The sequence below is a fragment of the Chrysemys picta genome, chromosome 11 (genome assembly GCF_011386835.1).
Source record: "Chrysemys picta bellii isolate R12L10 chromosome 11, ASM1138683v2, whole genome shotgun sequence".
NCBI classification, from domain to species: Eukaryota; Metazoa; Chordata; order Testudines; family Emydidae; genus Chrysemys; species Chrysemys picta.
The window spans coordinates 50,414,479-50,428,164 of record NC_088801.1 but is presented as its reverse complement, the minus strand read 5'-3'; the positions used below and the strand labels follow the sequence as shown (position 1 = coordinate 50,428,164).

The 13,686-nt window shown below is 38.5% G+C and overlaps 1 protein-coding gene across 1 annotated transcript in view; it reads right to left on the bottom strand.

Annotated features, from left to right (window-relative positions):
* The window catches only part of COL3A1 (collagen type III alpha 1 chain), a 75,073-nt gene extending 61,665 nt beyond the window's left edge, over positions 1-13,408 (bottom strand). The window contains exon 1 of the mRNA XM_005306587.4: positions 12,600-13,408. Within this exon, the coding sequence (XP_005306644.2) occupies positions 12,600-12,675 (76 nt within the window). The 5' untranslated portion in view covers positions 12,676-13,408. The remainder of the gene's footprint in view (positions 1-12,599) is intronic.
* Between the last annotated feature and the right edge of the window lie 278 nt (positions 13,409-13,686).

Here is a 13,686-nt window from a genome sequence, read left to right as displayed (position 1 = left end):
TTTATAAGCCTACCCCCCAAGATGGTTAGGTAAAAATAGCAAAAACTGTATGACCCTTTCATAAGCCGACCCTATATTTCAGGGGTTGGCAAACTTTGGCTCCCTGCCCATCAGGGTAAGCCACTGGTGGGTCAGGACGTTTTGTTTACTTGGAGCGTCTGCAGGCACGGAGCCCCTGAGCTCCCTGTGGCTGCGGTTCACCATTCCCAGCCAATGGGAGCTGCAGGAAGTGGCGCACCACTTCCCACAGCTCCCATTGGCTGGGAACGGCAAACCACGGCCACAGGGAGCTGAGGGGCTCCGTGCCTGCAGACGCTCCAGGTAAACAAAATGACAATGTATTAGATATTCAATTCAATGATTCCATAGAGTCTAAAATCACCTAAATTTGGTGTAGACCCATTTATAAGTCGACACCCGCTCTTTGATGCGTCACTTTTTTACCAAAAATATTCGGCTTATGAATAAGTATATACCGTATTTAATAAAAAGCTACTGATTTTGATATACGCTAAACACAGCAAACCATTTTTTTTACTAAGTTGCTCACAGAATTATGTTATTCATTCTTCTGAATTCCCTATGCCATTCTAATGAAAGGAATTAATGAATACAAGGATTGGTTGGGTGTTATGCTAAGCTATGCTAATGACTATCCCTGCACATCATTAAGAGCTAAATAGTGACTCTTCTGAGGCAGAGCTGTAACTGGGGAGAAGGTGTAGAATGTGTGCTGGAGAAGCTGAATGAGAATCTTGCAGAATTTTCCTCCTTAGGGCCCTGTGTGAATGGATTTAAGACAGAGGCTAATATTAATATTCTTGTCTTTACAGCAGAAATGGGCCAGATTACAGACAGGCACTACAAATATCCCCTAATTTATTATGTTTTGATATAATCCCTAAACTGATCATCATTCATCCACGGATAGCTGTGAATATAGGGCCTGATCCAAAGCTCATGATAGCCAAGATAAGTCTTTGAAGTCATCAGACCAGATCCCCAGGGGCTGATCCTGGACAGTCCTGAGTGCCCTGAACTCCTTTTTACTTCAGTGGAAATTGAGGGCCCTCAGAACCATGGAGATCAAGTCCTTAAATAAGAGTTATTGATTGCATGAGAACAAGAAGCACAGTGGATAAGAGTGATATTCTACTTCCATATGTTGAATTTCTTATGTGATTTTGTCACATGATCCTGTGTGACCTTTCGTGTCAGTGACTTTAAGAAGCAGGCTGAAGTCACTTGATTTTCAGTCATACAATCATGGCATTGGAACAGATTCTCAATGCTTGGCCTGCGTTCTAAACCAAACTGAAACAGACACAAGCTCAAAGCCCTGATGTGACTGAAACTGAGTTTATGGATCAGCTTTTGGCCTAACATATAGTTAGCCCTGGTACTAGATAAAAACAAAAATATGCTAATTGTAATGATGAACTTGTTGTAGGCTGGGGAATAAATAGGGTGTTTTTTAGGGGGGGGAAGGGGGAGAGAGGAGGGAGATGGAGAAGGAGGAAACATCAAAATATAACAAGCTTCTTTTCACCCTCCTACCCTAAAGATCATTTTAGAGTCCCTCTGATAATACACATATACAGATTTGAAATTAATTGTTGGCCAAATCCTGAAGACTTGAATAGAAGTTTTGTGGAAGTGAGGACTACAAGAGTTGACCTACCCATACCAGTTTCCAAAATCCATTCTTTTTTATACCATCCCAGTTGCATATCCTCTCTATGCACTGAACTTTAAAGTTAATGAAAGTTAACATTCAGAGTCCCTAACAAAACAGGTCCTAAAAGAATACTCAGTTTTACCCCTTAGTATGTATTAGGCTGGTAGAAAGTCTGTCTATGGATGAACAATAGGCAGGTGCACATAATTACTAAGAATAATTAAACTTGATTGGATTATTTCAGAAGCTCCCTCTGCCAAAAATTCAAAACCACCTGTTCTTGGGCACTTCAAAAAGCTCTGGGAACTTTAAAAGTTACCATGTACCTCTGTACCTAGGGACCACAAATGGATAGGCCATAATACTGCAAGGAAATCTGTTCTTGTGATTTCTTACCTGTCTACAAGCAGGAAGTACTGGAAAGATTTTAAAACAGGCCTTTCTTCTTGGGAGTTGGGGAGAGAGGCCTCAGCTCCCACTGAGTTCAAGGTGCACTAAGAGGCTAGAAGGACAGGGCCCAATGATTACACTTTAAAAGCTTAAACCTGAACTTGTGAAACAGAACAAATATTATTTCCGATTTTTTGTTGATTAGCTTTGCTGGTCATAATTGAGCAATTTCTATCAGGTAATTAAAATCCAAAATGAAGCATGGAAAATTATGTTTTCTAACCAAATGAGAGGGCTAAATATTTTATTTAGTGTCTGTTTCTAAGATCTGCTTGGAAGAACCTAGCTTGGTTCAATGCTTTTCTCAAGAGATGTCAGCAGATGGGAAATGTTCCAGTGCTATGCAGTACATATGGTAACACAATTTACATTTTCAGATACAATGGGCAAATTCAGTCCTAGTGTAACTCCGCTGACTTCGGTGAAGTATATCAGAGATGAATAACGCAGCAGGGGTCTGCACTAACATAACTCCCTGTGCAATTTCATTGAATTCAATGAATTGGCATGGGTCGTCAATCAGTGGAGAATTTGGCCCTTGTACTTTATATTCAAATGATGTATTAAAAAGAGATCTAGCACACTGTCCATAGAAAGGAATCATATCCATGACTGCAAATAAATTACAAGTATCTGTAAGGCTTCAGAAATGCAACAGGTCAGTCAACGATGTGATTCTGTATGAAGAGGACAGTGTCATTCTGTCCTCATTCGTAAAACAACTTGTGTTCATTCACCTGCCTCCATATATATTTTGGACTCTTAGTGGATAGGTATGTCAGTGTTTAGAGTTTTCCTTTGAATCTCTTCTAGTCAAGATTAAATAGCTAGCTGTAAAACTCTGTTTTGGTTACACTATTATGTCAAAATTATAAAGTTAACAAAGCAAACCATTGTGGCTAGTTTATTACAGTTGGCAAAGGCATTTCCAATTTTTGGACCATCTGTTAACTATAAATTTGCTACATTGTTTTTCAGCCTCTGGCTTCAAGTATTTCAAATCCTTTTTCTTAACTAATACCTGTCCTAACACTAGTAAGAGAGTACAGTGCAGAAAGCCTGGTATTGCTAGTGAGTTCTGGTGTCTAAAGTGGGCATAAACATTGTTGCTGACCTCAATCCCCCTACAGTTAAGGATGTTAGAAAAAAGTGAATTCAAGGGCTGGGACTGTGAAAACTGGAAAAGTGAAAACGTTGCATAGAAACAAGCCTATAGCAACGTTGTTTTCTTCAGTCAATCTAACCTGAAAAGATGCAGCTGGATTTAAATTTCTCTGTATAGATTATTTGATTCTTACTAAGAAGAGGGATATTATACAGAGGACTACCCTGGCAGCATCCAAAAGGAGAGTAGGGTGAGATTACTGTCCATAGATTTTACAAACATCTGATCTGATTTTCAATTACTGTGCTCAAAGAACTGTAATTCCCACTACAATAGCCTTCTTGTTTCCTTTCAGGTGAACATCCTTCCATGAAACAACTGGCATGCAATCACGGTGAGTCTGTACAGAACCAAGCAGGATATCCGAACATAGATTGATGGACAAATAGTCAAAAAGAACCTCTCACTACCATCAGAGTGATTTTGAAAGAGCACAATTGCTGTGTTCACATGCACATAGTTCAAGGAAAACACGGGCAGTGTAGTTCATTGTTTCTTTGATGTTCATTGTAATAGCTACACTGAACTGCAAAGTAACAATGAAGCATCCCTCCTATATTTTTCAATAACTGTGTGCAAGTGAACAATTGTTTCTGTTATGTTCGTTTGAAAGAAGAGCTGCAATTTTGTTCACACATCTCTGTCAAAGAGAAAACACCAGGAAGAAAAAAAATAGATGATGAGTCACAAAAGAGGGCCCGATAATTCACCCACTGGTCAACGAGATTTTGACTTCAGTGGGAGCAAGTTATGGCCCAGAGTGGAAGGCAAAACCAGTGTTGCTAGGAGCTCCAATAGTGCATTACCATGGAATGTAGCTTCCAGCCACAACTCAGTCCTTAATATCTACTATTGAAAATAGGCGTCCATTCTCCCCTGTGATACCATGTTGCACTGGACTGCTGGAAGATATGGGACCTAAAGCTGGCATAGGTGGCCATGGAAATATCACTCCAAGGAAGAGGGAATCCTCTGACAACACAAAAGCAGAGTAGTAGCATCTACCGCATCTACAACATCCTCCAGCTGCTGATGTAATGGACATTGATGGGGAAAGGCAACAGTGCGGGGGCTGCCTCCAGACTGGTGATCTCCAGCTGCAGAATTGGTCTCTTGGGAGTGTTGGCAGTTTGATGCACACAGCCAGCTCAGGCCTTAAAGCTACATTTGCATTCCACTTTGCAGGTTGTGCTGTGTGCCCCTTTGGCCATAATGAAGGATCTAAGCCACAGTGTACACTTGCCTTCAAAGTAGGAGGCTGCATTCTACCTTAAAATAAACATCATTACTTTAAAGTAATAGTCTTAGGTTGTTTAATGCCTTGTGTGTGATTCAGCTCCCTGGCAAATATCTCTTCACAGAGCATTTGTGTGAAACAAAGTTAGTAAAAAGTGCCAGTATTATTACAGTGCATGTCATTTTCAATCTCATTCTTATATTTCATTTATAAAACTACAGCACTTGAGAAAAATCATGGAAAATGGAAGTGGTTTCTTAGCTAATCTGAAAAGAATCTCCTCTGATGTATTTTCACTAAACACAGCCAGAAGTCCCAGTGTCTGAAGTTTACCCTAACTAAACTTAACAAACGATTGTTGTTTGACTGGTTATATCATGTTTTCCATTGTCATTTTGACATGAAACAGGCAAAGTTTCCAGCTCTGGAAACTTAGAGCCAGCAGGATTAGTACTGAAATAAAAAAAAGGAGTGAATTTTGTTTTAAGTGAGAAGAGTTATGAAGAGAAGATAGATGTTCTTATGAAACACTGTAGAAAAATAATCATTGTTCTAAAAGAATACTTGGTCTCATGTACTGTAGCCTAAGGACTGCTCTAACTTCTGTTCTTGCTGCAGTCTCCCTTTATGCACCATCCAGCATCCAAGAAAGGCGGACCAAGGGCTCATCTCTGGGAACTCTTTCCATTCCCTTTACGATGTCAATGACACAAAGGAGACATACACAAAGGAAAATTAACCCCTAAACATTAAAAACATGTCTAAAAACTGGAGTCTCCTTCTACCAAACCAGGCAGCTTCTGATCCTGGACTACATGAAGGGACAGCCAGAAAACTCTGTGAGGATTCCCCCACAGTGTTTTCAGGGAAACAGAGCCTCATGTGCCTTGCTCCTGTTCCCTCTGGTAGCATGGTCCCTGAAGGAGAGGTGTGCTCTGTCATCTTGGGGCTGCTCTGTAGCAGAATACAGAGAGGATACCATGGGTATTAGTGCTGCCTTAAGTAGCATTAATTCAAGTGAGAATTCTGGATGGAAATCCTGGGTTAAGCATGGAATGGAGTTGTGAAGAGTGCCTGTGGTCCCCTGTTCAACTTCCTCTAACAGTAACCATGCCCACAAAACCCTTCAGAACTCTTGCACAAAGAGCCAACCTAAGTATTTCTCTATAGTTCTGGGAATGGGCACAGTATCAGAGAAATAGCATCTCACCCCACTCCCTAAGAAGGATTTCACATACAGTATGTTAAGTCCCTTTCATTTGTGTCAATGGAAGGGAGTATGCTGACTACTGTATACAAACAAACAATAATTGTGCTTAACCTTAGCAGGTGGGGGAATGGGGCAAATTCTGAAGTCTTTAGAGAATGTTTCATTCTTTATTCTGGCAAAAGACTAACTGGACAATGGAAGTTTTGCTTGAGTAAAATTTGCATAGCTATTCAGTAGACTTCAAGATTTACTCCATGCACTATATAATTCAACTCCATATTTGATCATCAGGAATGTTTTGTATAGGATATATTATTATTATGACAAATGCCTGGTACGAGGGATAGATCAATGTAGTATTCTTGCAACTATTTTAAGATTAAAATATTGTCAATAAAAATCTTGCTTTAAAAAAAACAAAAAACAAAAAAACAACTAAGCTAGGTTAACTTAATTATGGTAGCTGCCAAATATCAAAACTAGAAAGTCCAGAAATTAGTCTTCAACTGCACTTTTAATGTGCTATATAAGAAATAGTAGCTGTCAAAGAGAACATTTTGCCACCTAGTATTAAAGTGCTTTTGAATATTACAGAACTAAATATATTTTTCATTTAAATGTTGTATCCATTTAGATGCTTGTCAGATTATAGGTTTATAAACTTTCATAGAGGCTTTGAATAAGCAGGCAGTGGATGATGTTTAGTAATCCTTTCAGCTGGGACCAGGTTCTTGGTTGAAGCCTCAGCCACCTGAAGTATAATAATGTATAATTTACTCAGCCACCACTAGAAGGATAATGCATGGCAATGAGGTTGGGGCCACGGGGAAGCCCTGGGGCAAGTTTCAGGCTGAATAACACTGATGTTATTCCAGCTTCTTTAAGGTCCATCTGCAGTTTCTAGGTATCACTGATGACAAATTTTAGTTGCTATGTCACATTGCATTTCCACAACGACCTCAGAATCTAATCTAGTTACCTCAGGTCCCTCAACAGCCATTTGCCATTGAACTTCTTGTCACCTATTTTCTTCTTTTCCTTTGTTTATAGTCTGGAGAAGATCCTTTGTTTCATGATCAAACACAACAAAAAGATAACACTGGAAATGAGATGGCTAATGAACACAGCTATTGATCTAGCTCCAGTACCATAGGTTTTGAAGAGTCATTATTCCAAGCTGATTTTTTGGGAGGGGCGTGCAATAATTTCAGTGGCTGCTGCAGTTGTTGCTCTTCTCAGGGTCACTGGGTTACTGCTCAGTCATATGACGACATCCAAGAACAACAGTGTTCATGCTGCCTGCCAGCCTGAGAAAACACACCACGCTATCAAATACCACTAGTGGCAGCCTGAGCCTCTGCCTTCTCTCAATAGACAGCTGTTAAACCAAAATGCAGAGTTAGAGATAGAAAGAATTAAATGTCCACAAGCATACGTTAGTAGGTGAAACAGCAATGCTAGTTACAACCTCCATCCCCTCCAACTGTGATGCATAGCATCTTCTCCAGATTATCAAAACAGATGTGTCCCAAGTTATTTATTCTATTTGTGATTAAATAGTGAGCCATAACAAGCTTTGAACCCATGTTAGCATGCCAGGCACCAGATTGAATAAGATATTCATGTCAGTATGGCACAGAAATAAAAGGATGCTAATTCTTGCTCTTTTTTCTCCTCCATCCAAAGAACTGTGTAAGGCTGGCAACAACTAACATTTGGCAAGAGGTAGTAACATTTGTGTTCAAGACCCAAAACTTCACAACAACTGAAAAAGAACAGAGGAGTGGCTTGTGGTTTGTAACTCTGTGAGGAGGGTGGCCATTATAGCTCTGACTCAAGTATTGAGTCTGTTCACAATAATATTACTGCCGGTGGACAACACCCTTCACCTCTGCTTCCTCCCTTTGTAATAAACAGTGAATGTTTCCAACTCCACTGCCCTTTCAAAAATCAGTCTGCTTAGCCTTGGTCTCAACTCAAAAACAAAATATGGAAAATTATGAAAGAAACCAAATGGTTTCACTCCCATAAGGCTAATGTCTGTGTGATCTAAATGGTGTTTATGAAATCTGTCACATTTCTAAAAACATGCAAACTTGGTTGAAGGGCTGGATTCCCCCGACTTTAATTGAGGCTCAGATTTTTCCAAATTAAAGTCACACATCGCTCTTCCAAAACACAGTCTTGCCTGAGAGGCACACATTGCTGAAATTTCATTTCAAACCCTAAGTTTCAACAATTCATTAGTTTAAAATTTGATAGCCAGCAAGTACAGGCTAAAACATCCAGGTGCCAGATGTACACTGCCGCATGTTCTACTTGGCACACTCTGCAGTACAGCAAGGTGCCAGTTTCTTTATCCACACTGTTTTGGGAGCTGGATCAATTTGAGAAAATGCTCAGTAAAGTTATGACATATATTATTAGAAAATGGATCCAAAATAGCATGTTGAGTAGGTAACGGATGAAGAGTGGCCTTTGCAGTATGCTCAGATTGATTGTGTCCCACATGGCTGCATGTTATTGCTGCCTACTAAAGATCACTGGAATAATTTTCTTGCAACTATACCATTATCCTTCCCTTTCACTTGCTCAGCTAAAGAAACCTGCTTCTTACCGCCCTTCTTATCTTCCCTTTTTGTTATGTTTTGGTCTTCATCTCCTTCATGTTCACTGAATGATGGATAAGATATACTTGGTACCAACCCAAGTATATTTTATTTGGATTCGAGACATCTGATCTGTTGTATTTGAACATCAAATAGATCAGTTTATCTACTATAGTATAGTTATCCGTGGCCATGCACTGATGGTACCAGGCATTTCTCAGTCTAACCCTGCTTTTATCTTCACTATGGCAAGCTTGAGGAGATGTCTGGGTTGGCAAAAGCTGCAATAGAAAGACATTGCTGACTGGCTGAAGTGTTTCCGTTCCACCAGCTAATTCAATGGATTAATCTACAATGAATGCACATGTAGCATGCTGGCAAACACTAAAAATGTTGCTATTCTTCTAGAAAACGTACAAATATATTGCTGAACTCATGCCATTTCTTCAATACTGCTCTAACACTTTCCAGTTAAAAAAAAAAAGCATAATCTTAAACTGGAGCTATTTTTTAGAAATAATTAAAGACAAACTATTTTTTGCAGGTATTTAATCAAACGCAGATGTTCAGAATGAAGAGTTAGTGCAGAAGCAACAACATACTGATTCCTGCAACCTATTTATGATTGCTACATTCCACATTTTAAAAACTGCCACTTGGAATACTGTATTAATATGAAAGATCAAAAATTATTCCCAAAGAAATTTTTAGGAGACGTCCACCTGCTCAAGAAAGAGGTGTGCTGCTTTAGCAGATAGTTGAGGCAGCATTTATACTATAATATAAGCATGAAGTAATATCTAAGCATAGAATTAGCTGCCAAGTATGCAGAGGGTCTGATTCTGCTGACATGCTCCTTTTTCAGCAGTGGAGTTCTGATAATTCCAGTGGAGTTCCTCACAATTTACAGGGTGTAACTAAGAGAACAATCAGGCCCTTGATCTCCAAAATCTCCCTATAGTCATTGTAGGTATGGATGATATATTGCTAGCAAAGGCTAGTGGGATAATAGTTTGAAAGCCATCTTAAGGGAATGACAGCAATCAGCAGTAGCTTACTGTGCAGGGTCTAATAACAGTGAAGCAGAATTGTACTCAGTCCTTGGCCCTGATTCTTATAGACACAGAAGCCCCTCTACACCACTCTGGCAGTGTAAAAGAGCCTTCAGATAGGTGTAACCCAATATGTTTGCAGCAGTCTTTCTTAAAACAGATTTTACTATAGGAACACAGAAAAAAAACCCATTCTCACTCCCTGCTACACCATGTGTGTTACTTCTGTACTAGTAACAAAGTTTGTGTGATACAGTGAACTTCAGTCACCTATGATATTGATGAATATTTGTGGCTTGAGGCAGGGCTTTTAGGATAGAATAGCTTCTATTATGTTCCATATATTTTAAAATACCTTTAAATGGGTGTATATACATTCTTTCAGAGATGTGTAATTTAAATATTATTTTTATAATTTGACACTTTTCCAGGAACATGTACATACCTCACCAGAAGAATTGTATTCACAGAAATAAGGTTTTAGTCTCAGATTTTTCAACATCAAGAATTTGCTGCACAAATTATTTTTAAAGTTACAGTAACTCTGGGGCAGAGTTGGCCAGAATGCAACACTTCTGTTTCATAATAATATAATAAATAATAACAATAATTTATTATTATTTAAAGGCAGTAAATGTTACCCGATGTAAGGGTGGCAGAATTGGACCTTGAATAATTAAATAGCTCCCAAACCACTGATTCAATAATGTAACACATGTGAGTATTAAGTATTCATTTCTTGACTGACTCTTCATTTGTTGCAGATGAAGCAGAACTACAAGCCACTAGATGGCACTTCATTATGAAAGAGGTTTGCCAAGATAGCTTAAACTGATGAAACTTTTAACACAGATCAGAAAATCTAAGTTTTGCCCATCTCAAGCTAAATCATTTTTTTCACAAGCTAAAGAACTCTATCTAGATTACCAAGACATTTTATAGCCTGGATTAGTATTAGTAAGTGAATCTTTCATATTCCATAATATCCATAACTTGAGCTGAGCAGAGGCTCAATCTTAGACTGTGTTTAAACTTCCCTTTCCGGTTATTACAGAAAAACTAAGAAACTCATAGCCCAGAGCTACATCTGACTATTATGAACACACTGCATACTCAGCAGCTTCCTTAATATCTTTGCCAAGGCTTGTCTACTGACATGATTTTCCAAGGAAAATTTTATATTGACTTACTTTTGATACAAACCATATAAACATTTTTCTTCAGACAGCAATTCAGCCTGTCTGGAAATTCTCTTTTCAGACATGGAAATATTAGCTCTCAAACCCATCAATGCACTGTATATGCATTAACAATATTAATAGTCAACTCTCTGAATTATCTTTGTATTATTCATTTTTTGAGTATGTCCCTTGGGATGCGGGGTGGGAGAAGAAATAGGAGCAATTTCAAAAGAGTGAAAAGATTTTTGAACCTTGTGGAAAAGTACTTTCCAGAGTAAGGACAGTACTCTATATTCTGAGCAAACCAAAAAGAAATATTCAATTTCAGTTGCATTTACAAATTGATTGACTGATGTTTTACCAACTTCATCAAGCTAACCATCTCTCTCTAACCCATATGGAAACGAGCCCAAAAAGGAAATGTTGCCATACCACTTTGAATGTGCCAAGCAAATGAGCCCTTAAGAATATGCCCTCACACTTCTTAGACATAACTGTTTCTTTCTATGTCTAAAATTGACCAATACTAGAACAAATGCGTTTTGCAACACTGTAAAGTCTGGGGACAACCAAAGTGAGGGGAAGGGTCTTGTCACGGGATGACATGCAGGAGGGTTTTGTTGAAATGGGAGATCAAACTGAGGGTGATTTTCACTGTGGGTGGCTGGTAGCTAAGGATCCCATTATCTACATTGAAAAAACATGTTAATTTATTTTGTTGTTATAAGCAGAGAAGAGTCCCCACTGCATAAATTTCCTCTGGCTTCGCAATATTCTTTTTATTGACATTTGGAACTCATTTGGGCACTTCTTTGTTACAGATTGTAATACCTGACTTGCTCCTGAAAGAAACATTCATCCTAGGCTCCAATTGTTCCATTGCTCAAACATCCTGTTAGAAATATATTAAACCCTGATGCACAGGGTGCTTTCTAGCTGTGCTTTCACAGACATGTTGGCCATCAATTTGGCACAGTAATCATTTCTAATAGTTTCCTTTTTCTAACTAGGAATGGGTGTGGGTATAAAAAGTTTGGCTGCATTCGACTGCTCTGCATTTTATATTAATTTGCTGCCATTTATCAAATTATTTATTTTATTAGCTTCTTTTATGCATGAACATCCCTTTCACATTTAGAAGACAAAAGTATTATTTCACACCTTAAGAGTAAAAAAGATATGAAGCATAATCATGAAAATGTCTAGGGAATAGTACAGATCCCCAAAGCATCAAGTGTTCTTATGGAAACTCATCTGTTAACTATCATAGTAATCGTCACTCTAAGTTGAATGTAAGTGTAGAGTAATTTTTCACTATATTCCAGTGATCTGTTGCATTGCACATCCCCCTTAGAAGATCAGTTAGCTGTTAATTGAACTTCTAAGTTTTTGAAATAGCCTGCAGATGAGTGATAGAAAAGCTTTTAGCAGAGTGAATGCATTCATCCATTTGCTGTGTGTGAAAAATAAAAACTCAACAAGCTGGCAGATATTTCCTTGTGCAGTTTTACAAAAATGGTTTCAGCAACCTTGGTTACAATTTCTAAGGTTTTTTTCTATAGGCTAAAATCTTTAAAGCATATTCCTACAGTGCGAAAGGAGCACTTACTGTATGGCATAGAACAGCAATCTAGCAAACAGCTGGAAACACAGGCTTATTACATGAGACAAATAACTTCCAGACTACATAGAGCTAGCATTCAAAACAAAATCATTAAAAAAAAAAACCCAAATCTTTCCAGAGCCTATAATATGAACACCAGAAAGAACAAGAACAACTGCAGCTTAGATAGAGAAAAATGTACACAGGAAAAGCAAAACATTTCTTACATTTAGGAACCTCCTGGTTAGTAATCAACATATTCTAGTATTCAGCTAAAAAACATTAGCTATCTATCTCATAATGTTCAGTGAGTGAAGGAAAAGTATCTTGGGGAGATTTGGGAATTTCTTATGTGCTGTTAAGATGAATTGATGAAAATAAAAAATAAACCCATAAGAAGTTTGAATTACTCACCATCTTGTGCCAAAGTAATTGAGGGTTGAAACACGGCAAGAATGAGCCAAGTTACTTTTTGCACAAAGCTCATCATGTCTAAATATTAGGCATGAGACTCTATGTGCAAAAATAAAAATGGGGGGAAAGAAAAATCAATTCAAAATAGCACCATCAATTGTTCCCTGCCCTTTCAGCACCGGGCCCTGCAAAGAACTGAGCCACAGGCATTCCTTTGCTTTGGCCTTAAATAGGAAAAAGTTTGGCTTCTTTACTTTCCAGCCCCTTTCTGAAATATGAGAGGGAGACCAGTCCCCTTAACAGTAAAAGAAATGATTCATTTTTTTTCTTGGCCTTATAGAAGAAACAGCCAACTAAACTAGATAAAAAGCACATCTGGAGCTTTTGTATATGTATGCTGCACCCACCACACAAGCGTGTACTAGACTATATGATGTATGCATGAGTGTGTATGTGTTTGCACTGCATGTATGTGATGTGGGAAAAAATTACAGTGGCTTTCTATGTGGTAATGCATTTTTCCCCTGTCAGTTAGGACTCAGCCAAGATGTATAGTACTTAATGCTTCAGTAAAGTTCAACCCTGCAACTTCATAATGAAAATAAATAGTAGCTATCTTGCATGATGGGAAACCACAGAAAATGAAGGAGTCCCGGAAGTTAAAGAAAGTGCACTTGTCATCCTCAGGAGTACAAGTCATACTAAATGAAAGTGGGGCTCTGAATGCTAGCAGCTGAATTTCAGTGCTGTTATAGTGCCGTCCTGCCATCTTCTCATCATGGTTGTAGTTTTGTACTGATCTCGGGAGTAACAAAACATGGAACATTTTGTGAGAAAAACAATGTATTCCAAAAATGGGTACTGACCTAAGACTAAAACCTTTCAATGCAGAACAGTCACCTTTTGCTCAGTACGCCTGCCCTTCAATGCTGTAGCTTCATCTCAGAAAAAATTCTGAGTCTGTTGCATGTTTCCTTGTAATTCAAATTCCTTCTTGTTCTACATAACATAGGGCTTTATTGAGAATCAAAGGTTTGAGCATGTATATTCCATCAGATATCCTGAGAGACATTTGCTTCACACAAAA